A 21,609-nucleotide genomic window follows, 5' to 3' on the forward strand; every position below is an offset into this window, starting at 1 on the left:
GTGAGGGGGGATGGAAATCCCACTTTTGGGGAAATCCTCTCTTTTTGGGGTTCCAGCCCCGTGGCTGCGGGGTTGGTGTCACCCAGGGCGGCGGGTGGGTCGTGGTCCCCGAAAGTGTGTGGTGGGGAAACTGAGGCAGGGGAGGCAGGGCCGGGGCACCCATCCGGGGCGATCCGGAGCGACGCTGGGCTGCCCGTTCTCACCACCCGCGGCCCGATCCGGAGTGACTCCGGAGCGACTCCCGAGCGGCCGCTGCCAGGCTGCCGGTCCCCGCCCCGGGGCCCGATCCTGCCCGTTACCGGTCCCGGCTCGAACAAAGGCCCGCGGGCAGCACGAGGCCGGGGCCGGCAGCGCGACCCGCCCCCGGGGGGGGGTAGGGGGGTGGGGGCGGAGCCCGGCGGCAGGCAGGAGCAGGCAGGAGCAGGCAGGAGCAGGCAGGGGCGGCCGGAGCGCAGCGGCTCCGCGGATTATGTCCCGCATCGAGTCGCTGGCCCGGGCGAGGAGCGATCGTGCCAAGGTGGGTCCCGGCGGGCGGTGCAGCCCCCCCCGAGCGAGGGGTCCCCCCCGGCACCCCCCTTCTTTTTTGGGGGGCGCTTCCCCCCCTGCCCCTGCTGGGGGAGGGGGGGTCACCCCCATCCAGCATAGGGGGGTTCAATCCCGCACCCCGGGGGGGGGGGGTCCTTGCTTAGGTCGCTTCCCCCCTAATTTAGGGGGGTTCTGCCCTTCCCCATCCAGCTGGGGGGAGGTAGTTTGGGGGGGTCCTGCCAGGGTGAGGGGGGTTGTGGGGACGGGGTGAGATGCTCAGACCGGCGCTCGTAAGAAGCGGGGGGGGGTGTTTATGCACTTTGGGGGGGTCCCTAGCAAAGCGCGGGGAGGGGGGGCGCAGGGCGGTGGGCGAGGATCCTCCGCCAGCCTCGGCGCAGCCGCTCCCCATTGTGCAGCGGGGTCTCCTGGGAAGACAATAACCCTCCTGCCTGCACCGCTGCCTGCACCGCTGCCTGCGCTCCTGCCCGCCGCCCTCGCCCCGCCGTCCTCGCCCTGACGCCCCGTCACCGGGCGGGAACCGCCGCCCCCCGCCGAACATCCCGCCGGCAACTTCTTCTTCGGCGAAGCGACGGCCAAACTTCCTCCATCGCTCGCGCCCGTCAGCCTTGTTTCCGCCGAAGCCGAAGGCCTTTTGGTGGCGTGGAAACCCTCCAGCTCCGGCACGGCGGGTGAGGAAGTCGCCTTCTCCTCCTGCCGAGGGGGTGGGAGCCAGGTGGGACCCCCCCGCACCCCGGTTTTCTTGCCCGCAGCCCGTTTGAGACAAAGCTCTGCCGTTATTTGGGCGATGGGGAAACTGAGGCACGGAGAACCGGGGTGCTCGTGTCCCGGGGGAGCGTTTTCCCACCGCCCGGGACTGGGGTGTGAGGGGGGGGCCGGCGCCGTCGTGCTACCGGAGCATGTGGCAATCGCCGGCGTGGCGAAACGATGGGCGAGGGGGGGGGGTAAAGGGGGGGGGGGGACGGACCCAGCTGGTGCCGGGCGCTGCCTGCGCTTGGCAGGGCTTTGTGCTGCTGCTGCGGGCGTGCGAGGCAGGTGGGTGTGCAAGGCCGGCGTGCGAAGCTCTGTGCCCCCCCCCAACCCGCCTCAGTTTACCCCGAAACGGGGATTTTTGGGTGGGGCGGGGGGGAAACCCCAGCGCTGGCTCAAGCGGCGTGGCCCGGCCTTGCATGCACCGAGTTTGTCGGGTCTGAGCCGGCCGGGGTGCAGCTGGAGTTTTGGGGGTGCTCGGCCCTGGGGTCTGGGCTTTGGGGGGGGCGGGCGGAGCGGGGTGGCGAGGGGCGGGGGGGGAAGTGGTTGTTGGTTCCTGCGCCGGCCGGGGGCGGGGGGAAATGGCGGTTTTTGTTTAAAGAAAGTTTCATCAAAGCCTGTTTCGCCCCACCCAGGGCCGTGTCCTGGGCCGGGGGGGGCTGTTGGTGTGACCCCCCCCCACCCCCGGGGAGGGGACGGCTCCCAGGCGCTCGGAGAGTGGCCCCCGTCCCCGCTGCCAGCTGTCACTGCTTTAAAATGGGGGGGGCCCCCGTCCAAGGCAGTGGGGGGGGGACACAGCCATGGGACCCCCCTGGCTGGGTTGTGCTGGTGGCAGATGGAATATGTGGGGGACACCCCCCCCCCCCCATCCCACCATGGATTTATAACGCAGGGGACCCCGTTTCCTGGGGCGGGACCTGCTTTTGGGGGCACCCCCCCCCCTTCCCGACGCTGCTGCCTTCCTTGGACCCCCAAAACAGCAGAGAGGGGGTCCCACGCTGCACCCCCCCCAGCTGAACCCCCCAAAACCACAGCGTCGCTCCTCTGGTGGCTTGAAACCGCAGAGGGGACAAATTTGGGGCCAAAACGGGACTTTTGTACACTGGGAGGGCAGGGCACCCCGTTTTTTTGTGGGGGGACGGATCTGCCAGGCATCCCGGCGCGGTTTCGGCCCCGGCGTGGCGGCATCTTTTGTTGCCACGCCGCTGGCTTTGTTCAACGCCGGGGTGGCACGCGGAGGGGGGGACCGTCCCCAGCGAGGGGGGGGGGCCGGTCCCCCAACAAGGAGGGGACCCACACAGCTCCGTGAGGCTGTTCCGGGGGTCGGATCCATCACCCAGGTCAGACCTTCGCTCTTTTGGGGGGCTGCTCCCCCCCACCTCAGCTCTTCGCACCCGGAGGTGGTGACGCCGCAGGTGGCTTTTATTTTTTGGGGAGGGGGACACACCATGGGGTGGTGGCGCTGGGGTTGTCATCACCCCAAAATCTCTCCCCCCGCCCCGCCCCGGGTCTGGCTGGAGTTCGTCGGCTCCGGAGGTTGGCGCGGGTGTGTTCTCACGCAGGAAAAGAAATCGGCTATCTTGGGCGAAGTCGTGTCGGTGCCAACAGAAATACACCCGCCGTAGGCGTCGCACCGCGGCGCCGGCAAAAAAACCCAAAAAAACCCCCCCAAATTCTATTTAAAGCGGAGAAACTTTCTGCTCCCCATGAGCACCGCGGCGGTCGGATGCAGAGGGACCCCCCGAAACCGGCCTGGAGAAGCCGCGGTGCCCCTGTCGGGGGTTTGGCTGAACCCCAGTTTCGGTGCTGCCGGGGTTGGGGTTCGGTGCCGGGTGATGCCGGGGGGGGGTGTGTGCATTGGGGCAGCCACTGCGGGGTGTTTTTGGGGGGCACCAGGGATGGAGGTGGTGGCCACCAGTTCCCCCCCCTGCCCGCCAGGCTATTTACTGCCACACTCGTGTCCTGCCACCTCTGTCGTCGTGTGTCCCCCGCCCCGGTCGTGGGGTGCAGCCTGACACCCCCAAACCTGCTGTCGCACCCAGGCGTGCAGGCTGGGTGGGGGTCTGAAATGGCCCCCCCCTCTATCCATGCTGGGCAGCTGTGGGGCTCCAAGCCCCCAACCCCCCCTCCATGTACTCTGCCTTCTATAGACGGGTGAGGGGCTGCGTGTGACACCCCCCCCCCCCCCCAAAAAAAATACTTGCAGCATCTGGGGGTGATACTGAAGCCTCGGGGGATTTTAGGGCACCGGTTGGGCCCGTTGACCCCCCCCACAGTGTGGCCTTTGTGGGGTGGGGGGGACCCAGGCAGGGTGGGGGTCTGTGGTGGGTGGGAGCCGGTGTTGGGGAGCAAATCCAGGGGGGGCTGGTGGCGGGGGGCGGGGGGGGGGGGGCTGCGGCTGCAGGAAGGGGAATCGCCTCCCGCCTTTGTCTGGTGGCGGTTCGGTTTCCTGCGGCCGGGGCTGGAGGAACTGCGGGGTGTGGGGGGGGGAAGCAAAAACAAAACAAGAGGAATAAAAAAGGAAAATTAGAAAAAGGGGGAAAAAGGAAAGCGGAGGAAAAGAAAGCGGAGAAAAAGGAAAGAAAAGCAGAGAAAAGGAAGGCCCAAAAAAAAGGGGGGAGAAAGGCCAGGAAAAAAGGAAAGCAGGAAAAAAAGGCTGAAAAAAAGGAAAGGAGGAGAAAGAAAGGAAAAAAAGGAAAGAAAAAAAGAAAAAAAAAAGAAAGAAAGAAGTAAAGCAAAAGAAAGGAAAAAAGGAAAGATCAAAAGGCAAAAGAAGTTAAAAAAAACCCAACAAAACAAAACAGAAAAAAGCCGCAACAAAAAAAAAGGCAAAGCAAAGAAACAAGCAAAGCAAAAAAAAAAAAACCAGGCCCGGGAACAATCGCGGGGCAGATGTTGTGGCCGGAGGCTCGGCGGGTGCCGCTCGCTCCCAGCCGGGGCCGGGGGGGCCGGGGGGGGCCGGGATGTGCTGCTGCTCCTGCGCCCCGTTCCCGGCGGCCGGGGAGGTGGAGAGACCCCTCTGCGGAGAGCGGGTGAGCGCCCGATCCCACCCCCCCCCCGGCTCCTGGGGGACCCTGTGGTGTCCCCCCCCCTTCCCTAGCACGGAGCGGGGCCCACGGCCGCGACCCCCCCACCCCGGCCTCTCCTCTCCCTGGGGACCACGGCGTGGGGGGGGCCCCACTCCTGTCCCGTGGGTCCTGTGGTCTTCCTCACCTTCCTCCCCACCTGGCTCCTTGCAGGGGGGGGGCCTCGGCCTCTCACCCACCTTCCCAGGAGGTGTGGGGGGGTCGGGAGTGGGGATGGAAACCGCGGCCCCCCCTTCGGCATCGCTGAGCCGCGGGAAGGGGGATTGGGGACCCCAAGCGCTGTCGGTTTGGGGGGGCTGGTGCGGAGAGGGTCTGTTTGATGGGTGCCCCGGTGCCAGGCGCGGCCGGGTGCTGGGGGGGTGGGGGGGGGACGCACAAAGGCTCCTCTGTGCCGCTCGGGGCGCGGGGGGGTCCGAGGCAGGAGCCTTTGAGACGCTCGGGATAACGCCGGCTCGCTCCCCTTTTCCAGAAAAACCATGGCGAGGCGCCGGCAGCCTCGGGGTCCCCAAACTGGACCCCAAAACCATCCCCGTGGGGGGGGGCAGCTGGCCTCCAAACCCCCATTTTGGGGGAAAAAAGGGTGGAAATATCCACTTTGGATAAAAATAAGGAAGTGGGAAGGCGCAGGGCTGGCGGCTGCGATGCTCCGGCGATGCCCCCAGCCCCCGTGGGTGCTGGAGAGCATCGTCACCTCCCCCCCGCAGCCCCCGCATCTCGTCCCCATTGGGGCTGGCGGCTGCGGTGCTGGGGGGGGGGGGGGGGGGGACATGTGCTGGGGCGGGGGGGATTTCTCCCGCAGCCGCCCGGTTGTCATGGTTATGGGATGATGGGAAGCACGGGCGAGCGGAGCGATCGGGGTGGCTTCTCCCCAGCCGCTCGGCTCCCCGTGCCCCCCTCCCTGGGGCGGCAGGACCCCCCCAGCATCGGCGGGGAGCGGGGTGTCCCGCTTCACCCCCAGCTCCCCGCCACCATGAGCCGCGTCCCGAGGCAAGCGGGGGCCGGGGGGCCGGGGGGGGCCTCCGGGCGCCCGCTGTGCCGCAGCCCCATCAGGCGCCCGCCGCATCTCTCCGGGCAGAGCAAGGAGAAGGAGAGATGAAGGAGGGAAGGACAAGGACGCCCGTTACACCAACGGCCACCTCTTCACCACCATCACCGTCTCCGGCATGACCATGTGCTTCGCCTGCAACAAGAGCATCACGGCCAAGGAAGCTCTGATCTGCCCCAGTGAGTAGCCAAAACGGCCGCGGTGGCTTTGCCGGGGCGGCACGGTGACTCCCGTCGCCGAGAGGCCGCTTGGTCTCGGTTTGGTTCCGTGATATCCTGGAATATGCCGGCGTGCCGACCCGCCATGTCCCGGTGAGGCGGCCGACACCTTCCAGCTCCGGTGGTTCCGGGGCGGCGGCGGGGCGGCGCGTGCTCGGGGCTGGGGGGGTCTCGGTGCCACCGCGGCGGCTCAGCTGCTCCCCGGCAGCTGCGTTTAATCCGCATCCGCCCGGATTCCCCCCACATCTGCTCCCGTCGCTCCGGCGCTGGCGGCTCCCCTGGCGTGGGGGTGGCGGGAGGGTCCCCCGCGATGTCTCCAGCGGTGGCATTGCCGTCACCTCTCCCCATTTTTGTGTCCCCCCCCTCCCACCCCTTCCAGCCTGCAACGTCACCATCCACAACCGCTGCAAGGACACGCTGCCCAACTGCACCAAGGTGAAGCAAAAGGTGAGCGCCCACCACAAGTGACACGAGCTGGCCGGTCTCAGCCGCTCCAGGGTGGTTTTTTTCTTTTTTTGGGGGGGGGGGGGGAGGGACGGACACACGGACATGGTGACACCCGCCGTGACGCCTCCGCTCCCTCCCCCAGCAACAGAAAGCGGCGCTGCTGAAGAACAGCTCGGCGCTGCAGTCGGTCTCGCTGCGCAATAAAAGTGAGTGGGGTGCGATGTGGTGGGAGGGGGCCCTTCCCCCCCCCCCCCATGCTGCCTGTCACTGGGGTGTCCTTGTGGCAGGAGACACCCCCCCCCGCACTGTGGGGACACCCCCGGGGAGGCCGAGGGACACAGAGCAGGGGGATGCAGTATCGGGGTGTCCCCCGTGGGCAGTGGGGGCAGCGGTGCAGCCCGGGGGGGTCACGGCGCTGACCCCCCGCTGTGTGTCCCCCCCCAGCCGCCATCCGCGAGCGCCCCAACTCGGCCATTTACCCCTCGGAGAGCTTCCGCCAGACGCTGCTGGGTCCCCGCCGTGGCCGACCCTCCCTCTCCCTCTCCAAGAGCGTCTCCACCACCAACATCGCGGGGTAAATTGGGTGGGAGGGGGCATGGCGTGGAAATGGGGGTCCCAGGGGGGTCCCCAGAGTGTCCCCAACATGTGCCACCCCCCCACCCAGGACGTTTAACGATGAGTCTCCCCTGGGGATACGGCGCATCCTGTCCCAGTCCACAGACTCCCTCAACATGCGGAACCGGACACTCTCCGTGGAGTCGCTCATCGACGAAGGTGGGGACCCACCGGGGCGGGGGACGTGGGGTGGGGTGTGTGGGGGGGACACGGGGCACAGGGCCACCCCCTCGCTACTCGCCCTGCCCTCCTGCGCAGGCCCCGACGTCATCCTCAACCAGCTGATGAGCGACTTCGAGACGGACGGGAAGGACTTTGAGGCGGATTCCTGGAGCTTGGCGGTGGACAACAGCTACCTGCAGCAGCACAAGATGGACGTCATGAAGCGCCAGGACGTCATCTACGGTGAGCGGCCCCCTGGGGACCGGTGGGACGGGGAAGGGGACGCGGGGACACGGGGTGAGTTGGGGGATGGAGGATGGACACAGGGGTGGGTCGGAGCTGCAGGCGTGGGGGTGCGGGATGGGGGATGTGGGGACAGGGTGGGGGACACAGGGATGGGTCGGAGGTGTGGGGATGGGTGGGAAGAGTTGGGGACATGAGGACAGGTCAGAGATGGGGACACAGGGCCAGGGCAGGGACACAGAGACACATCAGAGGTGGGAGTGCAGGGATGGGGACACAGGACGGGTCAGAGATGCAGGGACAGGGATGAAGAGATGGGGACACAGGGACAGGGTGGGGGACACAGGGACAGATCAGAGATGCAAAGATGGGGGACACAGGGACAGGGTGGGGGACACAAGGATGGGTCAGAGATGCAAGGATGGGGATGCAGAGCTGGGACACAGAGACAGGACAGGGGACACAGGGGTGGGGATGAAGGGCTGGGGACACCTGGGGGCGGTGGGGCTGGGGCGAGGTGCCGTCCCCACGGGGCGGAGCGGGCTGGTCCCCGCCGCGGTGGCCGTCCCCTCTGACCCGCCCCGCGGCGCCGCAGAGCTGATCCAGACGGAGATCCACCACGTCCGCACGCTGAAGATCATGGCCACCATGTTCCGCAAGGCCATGCTGGAGGACCTGCAGGTGGACCCGGCACGGTGCAGAAGATCTTCCCCTGCGTGGACGAGCTGAGCCAGATCCACGAGCGGTTCCTGGCGCAGCTCCTGGAGCGGCGCCGCGAGTCCCTGGCCCACGACAGCAACAAGAATTTTGTCATCAACCGGCTGGGGGACATCCTGGTCAACCAGGTGGGGATGGCGCGGGGCCACCAGGGTGCTGGCGGCAGGGGGGGGGGCGGGATACAGCTCGCTGACGTCCCCTCGTCTTCCCCTCCGCCCAGTTTTCGGGTGCCAGCGCGGAGCAGCTGAAGAAAGCCTACTCCGAGTTCTGCAGCAAGCACACAAGGCTGTGAAGGAGTACAAGGACCTGCTCGCCCGTGACAAGCGCTTCCAGCAGTTCATCCGGGTGAGCCCCCGTCGTCCCCGCGCGGCTCCGGGGGGACCCCCAGGGTGGGTGTCGGGGTGTCCCTGCAGGCTCCGGGCTTCGTGTCCCGCTGGATGAGCCTCTGCCAACTCCGTGCCTCAGTTTCCCCCACTGCGCGTCCCCCCGAATGCCTCCCAGCGTGGTTGTGAGCCCCGTGGGGGGGGGCCGGGGGCTGCTAACAGGGTGCCCTGTGCTTCCTCCCCTCCCCGCGGCCGGGCAGAGGATGACGCGCTCGCCGCTGCTGCGCCGTCACGGGGTGCCCGAGTGCATCTTGCTGGTGACGCAGAGGATCACCAAGTACCGGTGCTCATTGAGCGCATCTGAAGAACTCCAAAGGTAACGGGGCCGCATGGGGGGGCCGCCCGCATTTTGGGAGGGCTTGGGGGGTTTCCAGCCCTGAGCGTGTCCCCCCACACCCCTCCCAGACAACGAGGGTGACTCGGCGGACCTGTCGCGAGCGCTGAAGCTGGTGAAGGAGCTGATCTCCTCCGTCAACGAGGAGGTGCACACGTGCGAGATGAACGCGCGGCTCTGGGACGTCTACAGGCGCGTGGACGGTCGCGCCAAAGTGCAGCTGCCCTGGGAGAGCCGCGCCGGCGTCTTCGGCAAGGACGAGCTCCTGCGGCGCAAGCTGGTGCACAGCGGCTGCATGCTCTGGAAAACGGCGGCCGGGCGCTTCAAAGGTGGGGAGCGCAGGGTGCTGGGGGGGGGGAGGCACGAATACTGGGGGGCCAGGGTGCTGTGGGATGGGGGTGCCAGGGGATGGGGACACCGGGGCACCAAGAAGCTATGGGGTGGGGTACTAGGGGACCAGGGTGCTGTGGAGTGGGGGACCAGGGGATGGGGATGCCCAGGTTGCTGTGGGATGGGGATGCCAGGGAATGGGGATACTGGGGGACCAGGAAGCAGTGGGATGGGGATACTGGGGGACCAGGGTGCTGTGGAGTGGGGATACTGGGGGACCAGGGTGCTGTGGGATGGGGGACCAGGGGATGGGGATGCCCAGGTTGCTGTGGGATGGGGATGCCAGGGAATAGGGATACTGGGGGACCAGGGAGCAGTGGGATGGGGATACTGGGGGACCAGGGTGCTGTGGGATGGGGATACTGGGGGACCAGAATGCCAAGGAATGGGGGACCAGGGGATGGGGATACTGGGGACCAGGGAGCTATGGGGTGGGAGTACTGGGGGACCAGGGTGCTGTGGGATGAGGGTACTGGGATGCCCAGAGACTGGGATGCCAGGGCAGGGGGAACCTGGGCATTGGGGTGCTGGGGGAGCAGGGTGCCAGGAGATGGGGGTACCAGGGGATGGAGGTCCTAGGGCACGGGGATGCCTGTGGGGCAGGGTGCCAGGCGCAGGGGTGCCGGGTGGCCCTCACCCTCCATGGACAAATCTGGGGGTCCCTGGGGCTCTGTGGGGTGGGACACGCCCCCGCCTTGCCCCCACCCCGGCGTCTCACGGCCCTGCGCTCCCTCCCAGACGTCCTGGTGCTGCTGATGACCGATGTCCTCATCTTCCTGCAAGAGAAGGACCAGAAATACACCTTCCCCATGCTGGTGAGCTACCGTCGCCTGCCCCCCCCGGCCCCCCCAGCCCCCCAACGTCATTCCGAGCCCGTCCCCCCGCATCCCGCAGGACAAACCGGCCGTCATCTCCCTGCAAAACCTCATCGTGCGAGATATCGCCAACCAGGAGAAGGGGATGTTCCTGATCAGCGCGGCGCCGCCGGAGATGTACGAGGTCCACGCCGCCTCCCGCGACGACCGCAACAACTGGATGAAAGTCATCCAGCAGACGGTCGGCCTGTGAGTGCCAGCCCCGGGGCAGAGGGGAGGGGGGCCACACATGGATTTTTGGGGGGGATCCTTTGAGTTTTGGCAAGGTGCAGGTCGTGGTTTTGACCCGCCCCGATCCCTCCCAGCTGTCCCAGCCGCCAGGACTTTCCCCTGATCGAGACGGAGATCGAAGCGTCCTTACGCAAACTGAAAGGTGGGTGCTGCTGCCGCGGGGGTCCCCCCTGTCCCCCTCTGTCCCCCCCCCCCATCCCTGCTCACTTCCCCCTGCCCCGCAGACCGTATCCTGCAGCACGATCGGAAGATCACGGCGCTGCTGGAGGAGAAGGTGGGGCTCTTTGCCGACATGCTGGCCCTGGCCAGCGGCTGCGAGGAGCCCTCGCCCACCCTGGCCCCCCGCTCCCTCTTCCGCTCCGACTCGGCCGAGGGTTCCCGAGGGGAAAAGCTGCTGCACGACGCCATCCGGGAAGGTACGGACGCTCCGGGAGGCTCCGGAAGGCTCCGGGAGGCTCTGGGATGCTCCAGGAGGCTCCAGGATGCTCTGGGACACTCTGGGATGCTCCGGGACGCTCTGGAGCGCTCCAGGAGGCTCTGGGATGCTCTGGGGCACTCTGGGATGCTCTGGGAGGCTCTGGGACGTTCCGGGATGCTCTGGAACACTCCGGGAGGCTCCGGGGTGCTCTGGGATGCTCTGGGACGCTCCGGGACACTCTGGAAGGCTCCGGGATGCGCTGGGGTGGGGACACTGAGGCACGGGGCTGGACTGGGGGGTCCCCGGGCGGCGCAGGCCTCATCCTGCGCCTCCCCGCAGTGGAGTGCCTGAAGGAAATCTTCACGGGCGCCGGCCGCGACCGTGACCAGAACAACCTCGTCGAGGCCGAGAGCTGCCCCAGCCCCGGCGCCAGCAGTAAGATGGGGGCTGGGGGGCGTTGTCCATGACCGGGGGGGGGCTGGGGGGTGTCTGTGCCTGGCTGGGGGGGGTCCCCCGGCACCGTGGTGGGGCTCAACCCCCGCCTCTCCCTGCAGACGGCGACACCGGCAGCTTCAACGGCTCCCTGGAGTTCTGCAGGGCAGAGTCGGACGCGGGGCAGCGGGTGAGTGCGGGGGGGGACACCGAGGAGGGGGGGCATGGGACACCCCCACCCCGCGCTGGGGCCACCGTGGTGTCACCGGTCTCTCTCCGTAGGACGGGAACGGTAACCAGGTGCTGCAGAGGGTACCCCAGGAGGTAAGGGGGGGCGGTTTTGGGGGGGCAGTTTGGGGGGCACGATTTAGGGGGGGCAGCTCAGGGGCTCCCTCCCGGGGGTGCGGCCGTGCCTCAGTTTCCCCGGGGGTGACGTCCCGCCCCCTTCTCCCCCCCCCAGGAGATCAACCAGCGGCTGGTGAACCTCTACGGGCTCCTGCACGGGCTGCAGGTGGGTGGGGCCACGCTCGGGGGGGCAGGGGGGGACCAGCCGGCATCCCCCCTGCCCTGCCCACACCCCCCGCCTGCCTGCACCCCCCTGCCCACACCCCCTGCCTGCCTACACCCCCCTGCCCACACCCCCTGTCTGCCTGCACCCCCCTGCCCACACCCCCTGTCTGCCTGCACCCCCCTGCCCACACCCCCTGCCTGCCTACACCCCCCTGCCCACACCCCCTGTCTGCCTGCACCCCCCTGCCCACACCCCCTGCCTGCCTGCACCCCCCTGCCCACACCCCCTGCCTGCCTGCATCCCCCTGCCTACACACATCCCCCTCCCTGCACTCCCTGCCTGCACACATCCCCCTACCTGCCTGTATCCCCCTGCCTGCACCTCCTGCCTACATCCATCCCCCTACCTACACACATCCTCCTGCTCACACCATTCTGCCCACACCCCTCTGCCCACACACATCCCCCTGCCCGCACAATCCCCCTGCCTGCACACATCCCCCTGCCTGTACCCCCTACCTGCCTGCATCCCCCTGCCCGCACCTCCTGCCTACATCCATCCCCCTGCCTGCATCCCCCTGCCTAAACACACCCCCCTGCCTACATGCATCTCTCTGCCTACACACATCCTCCTGCCTACACACACCCCATCTCTCTGCCTACACACATCCTCCTGCCTACATGCATCCCCTGCCTGCATCCCCCTGCCTGTACCTCCTGCCTACATATATCCTCCTGCCTACATATATCCCCCTGTCTGCATCATCCCCCTGCCTGCATCATCCCCCTGCCTACATCCCCCTGCCTGCACCCCTCTGCCTCCATCCATCCCCCTGCCCGCACCCCCTGCCCGCGCCCCTGCCCACCCTGCCCGCCTCCCCGCAGGCGGTGGTGAGCCAGCAGGACACGCTGCTGGAGCTGCAGCTGCAGGAGGGTCCGGAGAAGCCGCCGTCCCGCCGCGGCTCCGCGGCCGCCCCGGTCGAGCCGGCAGCGCGGGCAGCGGGCGAGAAGCCGGGCACCACGGAGCTGGCGCTGCTGCAGCGGCAACACGGGCTGCTGCAGGAGGAGCTGGGCCGCTGCCGGCAGCTCTGCCAGGAGCGGGCGCAGGAGGCGGCGGCGCTGGAGACGCGGCTGCGGGACAGCGAGCAGGAGCGCGGGCGCCTGGAGCGCGAGCTGGAGGAGGCCCGGCGGCACTTGGGCGCCCTGCGGCAAGATGGCGGCCCGAGGGGACGGCGCGTGGATCCGCGGCGGAGGAGTCTGCCGGCCGGGGACGCGCTTTACCTCAGCTTCACCCCGCCCCAGGTAGCGGGGAGGGGGGGGTCAGGCGTGACACGAGTGCGTCCGGCCTCAGCCCCACCGGGTTTGGGGCTTGGGGTGGGGAAGATACACTCATGCGTGACACGAGTGCGTCCGGCCTCAGCCCGACCGGGTTTGGGGCTTGGGGTGGGGGAAGATACACTCATGTGTGACATGAGTGCGTCTGGCCTCAGCCCGCCTGGGTTTGGGGCCTGGAGAAGGGGGAAGATACACTCATGCGTGACACGAGTGCGTCCGGCCTCAGCCTGACCGGGTTTGGGGCTTGGGGTGGGGGAAGATGTGCTCATGCATGACATGAGTGTGTCCGGCCTCAGCCCACCAGGGTTTGGGGCCTGGAGAAGGGGGAAGATACACTCATGCGTGACACGAGTGCGTCCGGCCTCAGCCCGACCGGGTTTGGGGCCTGGAGCGTGGGAAGATACACTCATGCATGACATGAGTGCGTCCGGCCTCAGCTACTCCGGCTCTGGGGCCTCAGGGGGTGGGAGGGATGTGCTCATGCGTGACACGAGCGTGTCCGGCCTCAGCCCCCACGTACTGGGGGGGGGCGTGCAGGGCCTCAGGCCTGACCCCCCCCCACCCACCCCCCCCGCAGCTGAGCCACGGCCCCCACCCCGCCGGCCTGAGCTACCACCACCCCGCCTTCGCCCCCTGCCCCCGCCAGGAGCTGGATTACCGGGGCGGGGGGGACCCCGACCGCCTGCGGGAGGAGGGCGACGACGCCCTGGACGCGCTCCTGGAGGACGAGGCCTTGGGGAGCCGCCACTCCCCCCCCGCCAGCCCCCGAGGTGGGTCCCCGGGATGGGGTCTGGGGGGAACCAGCCCTGGGCCCCCCCTTTTCCCCTCGGAGCGGGGGGGTAACCCCATATTTTTCCGTAGATTTCCTGAGGATGCAGGATATTCCCGAGGAGGTGGAGAGCAGCCAGGAGCTGAAGGAGGGCGACGGGGGCTCCTCGGACAGTTAGGGACCGGCTTGAGCCCCCCCCCGCCCCCCCCAGCACCCCACAAACCCCCCCTCCGCCCCCCCCAAGGAGATGCTGGGGGCAGGATCCGGCTGGGGGGCGGGGTGGGGGGGTTGGGAACAGCGGGGTGGGGGGCACCCGAGGGTGTTTTTTTGGGGAGCTGCTATTCCCATGGGAGCCTTATGGCACGTGGGGGGGGGTGTGTCTGGTTGCCCCCTCCCCTCCTCCAAGCTGGTGGCGGCGTGGGGACGGGGAGTGGGGGGGGGCAGCAGTTTGGGACAGTGTCCCCCCCCCTCCTCTCTCTCCGCTCGGATTTATTTATTTATTTTGTCGTCTTGGGGTGGGAGGAGGCGGCCGGGGGGGGGGGTGTGTGTCCTGGTCTGTCCCAGCGCTGGGCAGGATGCGGCCCCCCCGCCACCCCCCCCGCCACCCCCCCCTCAGACAGTGGTGACGTCCCCAGTGGGGGTGAGCCCCTCTCGACCAAAGCTCGTCCCCCACCCCTGGTTTTTTGGGGGGGGGGCTGCTCGGGGGTGGGGGGGTGGGGGGGGCCGGGACAGGTGGTGTTAATTGGTCGGTTCCCCTCGGTTTAACTGTATAATAAAAAAAAAAAAAAAAGGAAAAAAAAAATTGGAAAATAATTAAAAAGACCAGTTTGGACCCAAATTGTGCAGGTGGGTGGCTGGTGGGGGGGCGGGGGGGGGGGGGAGGATGGAGTGCTGCGGTCGTGGCGTGCACTGAGTGCGTGGGGCCTCAGTTGTGCAATGAGTGTGTCGGGGCTCAAGCCCCCACCTGTGTCCAGCGCTGTCCCGTGTCCCCCCCCCGCGGTGGGAGAGCGGTGGTGGGTGTCTGTGTCCTCCCCCCCCACCCCCAGGCTGTCCCCTGTCCCTGTGTTGTCCCCTCGGGGTGAGACGAGCGTGTCCGTTCTCAGCAGGTGCCTGATGCCGGGGTGATGGGCACCCAGGGCCAGGGTGCCCGGGGCGGGGAGGGGGGGGGTGTTGGGGTGGGGGGGGGAGCACCGGGGACGGGTTTCCACGGCTCTCGCGAGCGGGAGGTCCCCGGGGAGGTGACGGGACAAGCCCGGGCGGGGCGTGGGGAGGTGACGGGGCAGAGGACGCGCACCCACGGCGCCCGCACCACCCGCCTCCGACACTGCAGCACCCGCCCCGGCCCAGCGGGGGTAGGGGGGGCCCTGGGGAACCCCCCCCCGGCCACCATGAAGCGGATGTTCTCCTGCTCCAGCTCGCAGGTGGCGGTGAGTCCCGGCCCCCCCCACCCCCAAAAAATTGCCCAGGGGGGGACCCCCCTGTCTGTCCCGGGGTTGGGGGTCCCCCCCCCGCCTCCGTGGATGGGGGTGACACCCGGCCTCGGTACCCTGTGAGCACCCAGGGGTGCTGCCACAGTGCCCTGGGGGGGGGTGGGCTGGGGCCACGTTTAGGGTGAGGGGGTGCTGGGGTCCCCCTGCTGCCAGCCGGCCCCCCCTGTGCCCCCCCCGGTCCTGGACCCCATCCAGCCGCGGTGCTCAGCGCTGGGCCTGCGCCGGTGCTGGCTGCGATCCTGGCCCTGACGCCGGCCCCGATGCCGGCTGCAGCCCCAATCCCAGCCCAATCCCAACCCCGATCCCAACCCTGATCCCACCCTGATCCCACCCTGATCCCAGCCCGATCCCAGTCCCAATCCCAGTCCCAATCCCAGTCCCAGTCCCAGCTGCAATCCCAACCCCAACCCCAGTCCCGATGCCGGCTGCAGCCCCCATCCCTGTCCCGGTGCCATCTCCGCTGCCAGGTGCAATCCCAGCCCCGATCCCGATCCTGATCCCAATCCCAGCCCCGATCCCAATCCTGATCCCAATCCCAGCCCCGATCCCGATCCTGATCCCAATCCTGATCCCAATCCCAGCCCCGATCCCAATCCTGATCCCAGCCCCAGCCCCACCCCTGATACCGGCTGCAGCCCCCATCCCGTCCCGGTGCCATCTCCGACGCCGATCAGTCCCAGTCCCAGTCCCACTCCCAGTCCCAGCCCCGCTGCCACCTGCAATCCCAGTCCCAGTCCCAACCCCGACCCCTGTCCCAGCGCCGCTGCCCCCAGACCTGCCCCGTGGGGGTCCCGCTGCCCCCCAGGCCCCGGCCCCGCGGTGGAGCCCGACCCGGCGCAGCGGCGGCGGCCTCGGCCCGACAAACCAGCCGGGCGGGCGCAGGCAGGGACACGCTCGCCGGCCTCGCCTCTTCCCCGGCCCGCGCCCAGGGCCCGGCTCCGCGGGGATTTGGGGTGTCCCCCCCCCACCCCCCCCGGCGCTGAGGGAGAACTGAGGCTCCACCCAGGGAGGCGTCTGGGGGGTGAGAGATGCGCTCACGCGTGACACGAGTGCGTCCGGCCTCAGCTCCTCCAGCTCCAGGGGGGGCCCTTCTGCCCGCAGAAGCTGCACCTCAGTTTCCTCCGGCGGGGCAGGGTGGGGGGTCGCGTCCCCGCAGCCCCCCCGCAGCCGCCTGCCCCCCCTCCCCCAGGTCGAGACCTGGAACAAGCAGGACCAGAAGCTTCTGGAAGCGGTGGAGAGGGGCGACGTGGGCCGCGTGTCCGCCCTCGCCTCCCGCAAAACGGCCCGGCCCGCCAAGCTCAACGCCGTGGGACAATCCGCGTACGTCACCCCCCGGGGGGGGACACACACACCCCGGGGTCCCCCGGGGCGGGGGGGGTGGCGGATGGGGACCTCGGTGACAGCCGCCTCTCGCGCTCCCCCAGCTTCCACCTGGCTGCGTCGACGGGTCTCACCGAGTGCCTGACGCTGCTGCTGGCCCACGGGGCCCCCGTGAATGAGAAGAACGATGACGGTAAATTAGGGACACCGGTGGGGACACCTCGGTGCGGGGGGGGGGGACAGGGCACAGAGCCAGGACAGGGTCTGGTCCCCGTGTCCTGTGTCCCCCCCCTCCAACCCCGGGTGATGACGAAGGGCTGCGCGTACCCCAGACCGTCACCCCAAAGGCACCAAACGTGGGGACAGCGCCCTGCCCCGCCCTGCCCAGGTGTCCCCAAGGCGGGGTGTCCCCCGGGGGGGTCCCCGCTGGCCCTGTCCCCCATGTCCCCAGCCCGTGGGTCTCTTGCAGGCAGCACCGCTCTGCATCTGGCCACCATCTCCTGCCAGCCCCAGTGTGTCAAGGTCCTGCTGCAGGTACGGGGATGGGTGGGGACAAGGGTGGGGACAAGGATGCAGAGGAAGATGAGGATGGAGCTGGGGATGGCGATAGGGATGAAGATAAGGGTAAGGATGGGGACAAGGCCGGGGATGAAGCTGGGGATGAAGATAGGGATGAGGATGGGGACAAGGACGGGGATGGGGACAGGGATGGGGACAGGGATGGGGACAGGGATGCAGAGGAAGATGAGGATGGAGCTGGGGATGGAGATAGGAGAAAGGACGGGGAGAAGGCCAGGGCGGGGGATGGGGACAGGGGTGAGGATGAGGATGGGCAGAGGCCTGGGGGGGGCAGGGCAGGACGCCCAGTCCTGTCCCCAGCTCGGGGCGGGTCCCTGCCCGCTGTCCCCCCCCCAGCACGGTGCCAACGAGGGCCACGTGGACGGGCAGAGCCGAACCCCCCTGCACTGGGCCGGTGAGTGCCGGGGGACTGGGGGTGGTATGGGGGGGCCCATCGGCCCCCCCCAGGCCGCCCCCACCCCGCGCTGACACGGCCCCCCCCAGCCTCCTCGGGCTGCGCCTCCAGCGTGCTGCTGCTCTGCGACCACGGGGCCGTCCTGGACGTCACCGACGCCGTGAGTGGGGACCGGGGAGGGGGGGACACGGGACGGGGGGGGACAGGGGGGGCTGACGGGCGCCTCGTGTCCCCCCCCAGCACGGACAGACCCCCCTGATGCTGGCGGCGCGGGGGAACCAGGCTGCCATCTGCGCCCAGCTCCTGCAGAGAGGGGCCGACCCCAACCTGGCCGACAAGGACAAGAAGTGAGTGGCTGCGGGGACAGGGGGACACTTGCAGGACAATTTGGGGGTGACAGTGGGGGGGGTGTCTCTCCTCTGCCTCCCCCCCCCCCCTCCATGCCCGGGGTGGTGGCTCGATGGCTTTGCCCCTGGGGGGGACACCCCACCCTGGAGCTGCCCGATGCTGTCCCCTGTCCCCAAGGGACACGGGTGCCCGTGGGAAAGTCATGGCGGGTCCCCAGGGAGGGGGGGCGAGGGGGGGAGGGCCCTGTGGCACCATGTCACCGTGCCACCATGTCACTGTGTCACTCTGCCCCATGTCACTGCACCATTTTGTCATTGTGCCACCATGCCACCATGCCACCATGTCATTGTGCCACCATGACATCAGTGTCATCATGCCACTGTGCCACCATGTCACTGTGCCATCGTGCCACCATGTCACTGTGTCACCACGCCATTGTGCCACCATGCCACCATGCCATCGTGTCACCGTGTCACCTCTCCCGCAGGACCGCCCTGACGCTGGCCTACGAGCGCGGCAGCCTGGAGTCGGCCGAGCTGCTGCTGCGCCACGGGGCAGCTGTGGGGGACGGGGACCGCTGCCACCACGCCGGGCACAGCCCCGGCCACACGCTCCGGCGGCTGCTGCGCGGTGGGGGGAGAGGTGAGCCCCCACCCGCCACCGCGCATCCAGCCTCACCCGGCTGCTTAGTTTAGGGGAAAAAAGGGGGGAAAAAGGGAAAAAGGGGATCGCTTCTTTTCCTCCTGGCAGAAAACGGCGCCGGCTGTGCCGGGGACCCTGTGCCGCGGGCGGGAAGCCAGGGAGAGGGGACCCTGGGCAGCGACAGCGAGGAGGAGGAGGATGAAGAGCAGGAGGATGAGTGTGATGCCCGGCGAGTGCGGCGGCTGCAGGAGCGGCTGGCGAGGAAGATGCGGGAATGCCAGCGGCTGGCGGCCGCCACCGACAGCATCCGGCAGCGGGTGCGGGAGCTGGCGCGGCTCCTGCCCGGCCACGAGGCCGGGGACGGGATGGAGGATGAGGACGGCGCCTGCTTGGCCCTCCTGGCCCAGCACGTGGCGGAGCTGAGGAAGAGGATGATGGCGGAGGAAGAAGGGGATGGAGGACACCAAACCGCGGCACAGCGCGACGGTGATGACGGGGCGCCGGCGCTGGGCCCGTTCCTGGCCTGGCTGGGGGACGAGTGTGCCAAAATGCGGGCGGCGAAGGCGAGCGCCGTCGCCCGGAGCAAGGGGCTGCGGAAGGAGGTGGAGGAAGCTCTGCGGAGCAAACTGCACTACGAGGTGGTGTCGGCCGACGCCGTGCGGAGGAGCTTGGCCGCGTGGGAGAAGATGGTGGTGGGGCTGGAGCAGACGCTGAGCCACGCCGACGAGAGCCACGCCAGGATGCTCCAGGGATCCCGCGTCCTCCTGGAGAAGCTCCGGCGGGAGCCGGCGCGGCCGCTCGCCGAGATGGCACCTTGCCGGTGCCCGGTGAACGGCACGGAGCCGGCTCGGGGTGGGAAGAGCCGAGAGGAGCTGCCGAGGGAGGGGGGGAGCTTGGAGAAGGAGATGCTGGAGCTGAGGGAGAGCAACGGGGCGCTCCTGGGCGAGCTGGCGCGGCTGGGCCGCGAGCGGGAGCGGCTGCAGGAGGAGCTGCGGGCGCTGCGGGAGCAGGATCCCGGCGCCGAATCAGTGCCGGAAGGTTCCGGAGCGGCCGCTCTGGCCCAGGAGCTGGCGGCCGAGCGGGAGGAGGTGGCGAGGCTGCGGCGGAGGCTGGCGGGGCAGCGGCGGGAGCTGGCGGCGCTGCGGGACGGGGTGGGCAAGCGGGCGCAGGAGGTGGCCGGTGACGCCGGTGCCGGCATCCTGCGGGAGCTGCACCACAAGCTGGACGGGCTGGTGAGGTCCCAGCATGAGGCCTTGCAACTCGTGGCAGAGATGGAGGGGGATGGTATCAGCGGGGAGGGGGATGGTGGAGCTGAGCTACTGGGCGAGCTGGAGGGCGTGCTGGGAGAACTGGGCGAGGAGCTGGGGCCGGCGGCGGGTCCCCGCGCGCTGCGGCTGCTGGAGCGGCTCGTTGGCACCGCGGCCGCCCTGCGCAGCCGGGAGCTGCCCGGGGAGCAGCCGGGGGCCGAAGCCGAGCGCTGGCGGGCAGCGGCGGAGGAGGAGAAGCGGGCGAAGGAGGCGGCGGTGGCCCGGGCGGCCGAGCGGGAGCGGGAGGCGTGGGAGCTGCGGGAGAAGGCCGAGGGGCTGGAGCGCAGCGTGGGCGACCTGCGGGCCCGGGCGGGCGAGCTGGCCAGGGCCTGCCGCGACAAGGAGGGGAAGGTGAGGGTGGCCAGAGCACGGCCCGGCCCAGCGCCACCCCCCTCCCATCACCATCCCCTCCCTGTCACCATCCTCTGCCCACTGCTGTCCCCATCACCGTCCCCATCACTGTCACCTTCCCATCACCATCCCCCTCCCATATCTGTCCCCATCACTGTCCCCCTCCCATCACCATCCTCTTCCCATCACTGTCCCCATCACTGTCCCCTTCCCATCGCCGTCCCCCTCCCATCACTCCCCCCACCACCCCTCGCCCCTGCCCCAGCGTTTCACCAGCCCGACACCCCCGAGGGAGCTGGGTTTGGGGGGCCGGGGGCTGCCCAGGACCTCTGGGGCAACCGGGAGCTTCTTCCCACCCAAGTCCATCTCCAGTCAAATTTTGGGGGGGGAGCGGATGGGATCCAAAGGGACAAACCCCGGGGTGTGACAGGGAGCAGCCAGTCCCCACCAGCACCCCGACTTTGCCCCCCGTACCCCACCCCAGATGAAGAAGCTGCTGGTGGAGACAGAGAAGCTGTCGGCGGAGGTGCTGGGGCTCCGCAGCCAGAGCGCCCGGCTCCAGCTCCAGCTCGAGGTGGGTGCCAGCACTCGGTGTCACCCACTGTCACCTGCTGTCACCTCGTCACCCCTCCCACCTCCTCCTTCTTCTTCTCCCCCCCAGGTCCAGCAGAAGAACCACCGGGACATCGTAGCGGTCTACAGGACCCACCTGCTCAACGCTGCCCAGGTGGGACCCCGCGTCCCCCTCACTTTGGGGTGACATGGGGGGTGGGGGGGGGATAATTTTGGCTGTGGTGCTGGAAAATACAAATTTGGAACCCAGCACCGAGTTTGGGTCCCCTGTGGGAGACCGGATGCGGCCCCACGGCAACGCTCTCCTCCCCGCAGGGGTTCATGGACGAGGGGGTCCACGCCATGCTGCTGCGGATCCTGCGGACGGAGGAGTGAGGGGCAGGATTGGTGCTGGTCCCATCGCCCCCCCCCAGGCATTAAACTGGAAAAGCTGCGTGTCCCCCCCAGCCCGTGTCCCCGTCTGCGTCCGGGGGTGCTGGGTTTGGCCGGGGGGGGGGGGATCCTGCCCCATCGGGGTACCTGGGGGGTGACGCCCTGGGAGGGCTCATGGCTCACACCGCGGGCAGGACTGGGCAGTGGTGCTGGGCCGACCCCAGGCCAGGACTGGTCCCCGTACAGCACCAGCCCCATCCTGTATGGACAGGACCGGTGCCACAGCGCACCAGCCCCACACAGCACCAGTCCTGTGCGGTACCAGCCCCGCGGGCCACAACAGCCCCCAGCAGCGCTCCAGGCATGGGGAGGAGCCGGGGAGCTGCTGGTCAGAGGGACCTGGGGGGGGTTGATAATGGGCCAGCGTGTGCCCAGGAGGCCAATGGCATCCTGGCTTGTACCAGCACCAGCGTGGCCAGCAGGGACAGGGAAGGGATGTGACCCCTGGGCTCGGCACTGGGGAGGCCGCCCCACGATTCCTGGGTTCAGTTTTGGGCCCCTCACCCCAAAAAGGCCATTGAATGACTCGAGCGTGTCCAGAGAAGGGCAACGGAGCTGGTGCAGGGTCTGGAGCACAGGTCTGATGGGGAGCGGCTGAGGGACCTGGGGGGGTTTAGTGTGGAGAAGAGGAGGCTGAGGGGAGACCTCCTGGCCCTCTGCAACTCCCTGA

The 21,609-nt window shown here is 68.8% G+C and overlaps 2 protein-coding genes across 2 annotated transcripts; both read left to right on the forward strand.

Moving 5' to 3' along the window:
• The first annotated feature begins 407 nt into the window (after window positions 1-407).
• On the forward strand, window positions 408-14,305 carry ARHGEF2 (Rho/Rac guanine nucleotide exchange factor 2). Its single transcript, XM_074809284.1, is given in 25 exon segments — window positions 408-521; window positions 5,457-5,603; window positions 6,022-6,089; window positions 6,232-6,295; window positions 6,534-6,663; window positions 6,754-6,863; window positions 6,963-7,109; window positions 7,705-7,791; window positions 7,794-7,954; window positions 8,047-8,104; window positions 8,107-8,171; window positions 8,410-8,507; window positions 8,509-8,525; window positions 8,615-8,872; window positions 9,672-9,748; window positions 9,828-9,997; window positions 10,114-10,181; window positions 10,264-10,455; window positions 10,797-10,892; window positions 11,012-11,079; window positions 11,172-11,213; window positions 11,350-11,400; window positions 12,285-12,701; window positions 13,312-13,504; window positions 13,596-14,305. Coding segments are annotated over 25 exon segments (2,922 nt in total). The 5' UTR covers window positions 408-469; the 3' UTR covers window positions 13,682-14,305.
• Window positions 14,306-14,785: 480 nt separating this feature from the next.
• On the forward strand, window positions 14,786-20,953 carry ANKRD35 (ankyrin repeat domain 35). Its single transcript, XM_074809287.1, has 12 exons — window positions 14,786-14,930; window positions 16,183-16,313; window positions 16,418-16,506; window positions 16,783-16,847; window positions 17,229-17,286; window positions 17,376-17,446; window positions 17,527-17,633; window positions 18,122-18,276; window positions 18,385-19,934; window positions 20,419-20,508; window positions 20,596-20,661; window positions 20,823-20,953. Exons 1-12 carry the CDS (start codon window positions 14,892-14,894, stop codon window positions 20,880-20,882), a joined length of 2,481 nt encoding a protein of 826 aa, XP_074665388.1. The 5' UTR covers window positions 14,786-14,891; the 3' UTR covers window positions 20,883-20,953.
• The last annotated feature ends 656 nt before the right edge of the window (window positions 20,954-21,609 follow it).

The sequence above is a fragment of the Strix aluco genome, chromosome 30 (genome assembly GCF_031877795.1).
Source record: "Strix aluco isolate bStrAlu1 chromosome 30, bStrAlu1.hap1, whole genome shotgun sequence".
Lineage (NCBI taxonomy): Eukaryota > Metazoa > Chordata > Aves > Strigiformes > Strigidae > Strix > Strix aluco.

What these genes read in the sequence shown, in the direction of transcription:
- ANKRD35 (XM_074809287.1), top strand. Translation starts at nt 14,892, where the DNA reads ATGAAGCGGATGTTCTCCTGCTCCAGCTCGCAGGTGGCG. An exon ending in GCTCCAGCTCGCAGGTGGCG is followed by an intron (nt 14,931 to 16,182) that starts GTGAGTCCCGGC and finishes CCCCTCCCCCAG; the next exon opens with GTCGAGACCTGGAACAAGCA. An exon ending in GCTGCGCGGTGGGGGGAGAG is followed by an intron (nt 18,277 to 18,384) that starts GTGAGCCCCCAC and finishes TCCTCCTGGCAG; the next exon opens with AAAACGGCGCCGGCTGTGCC.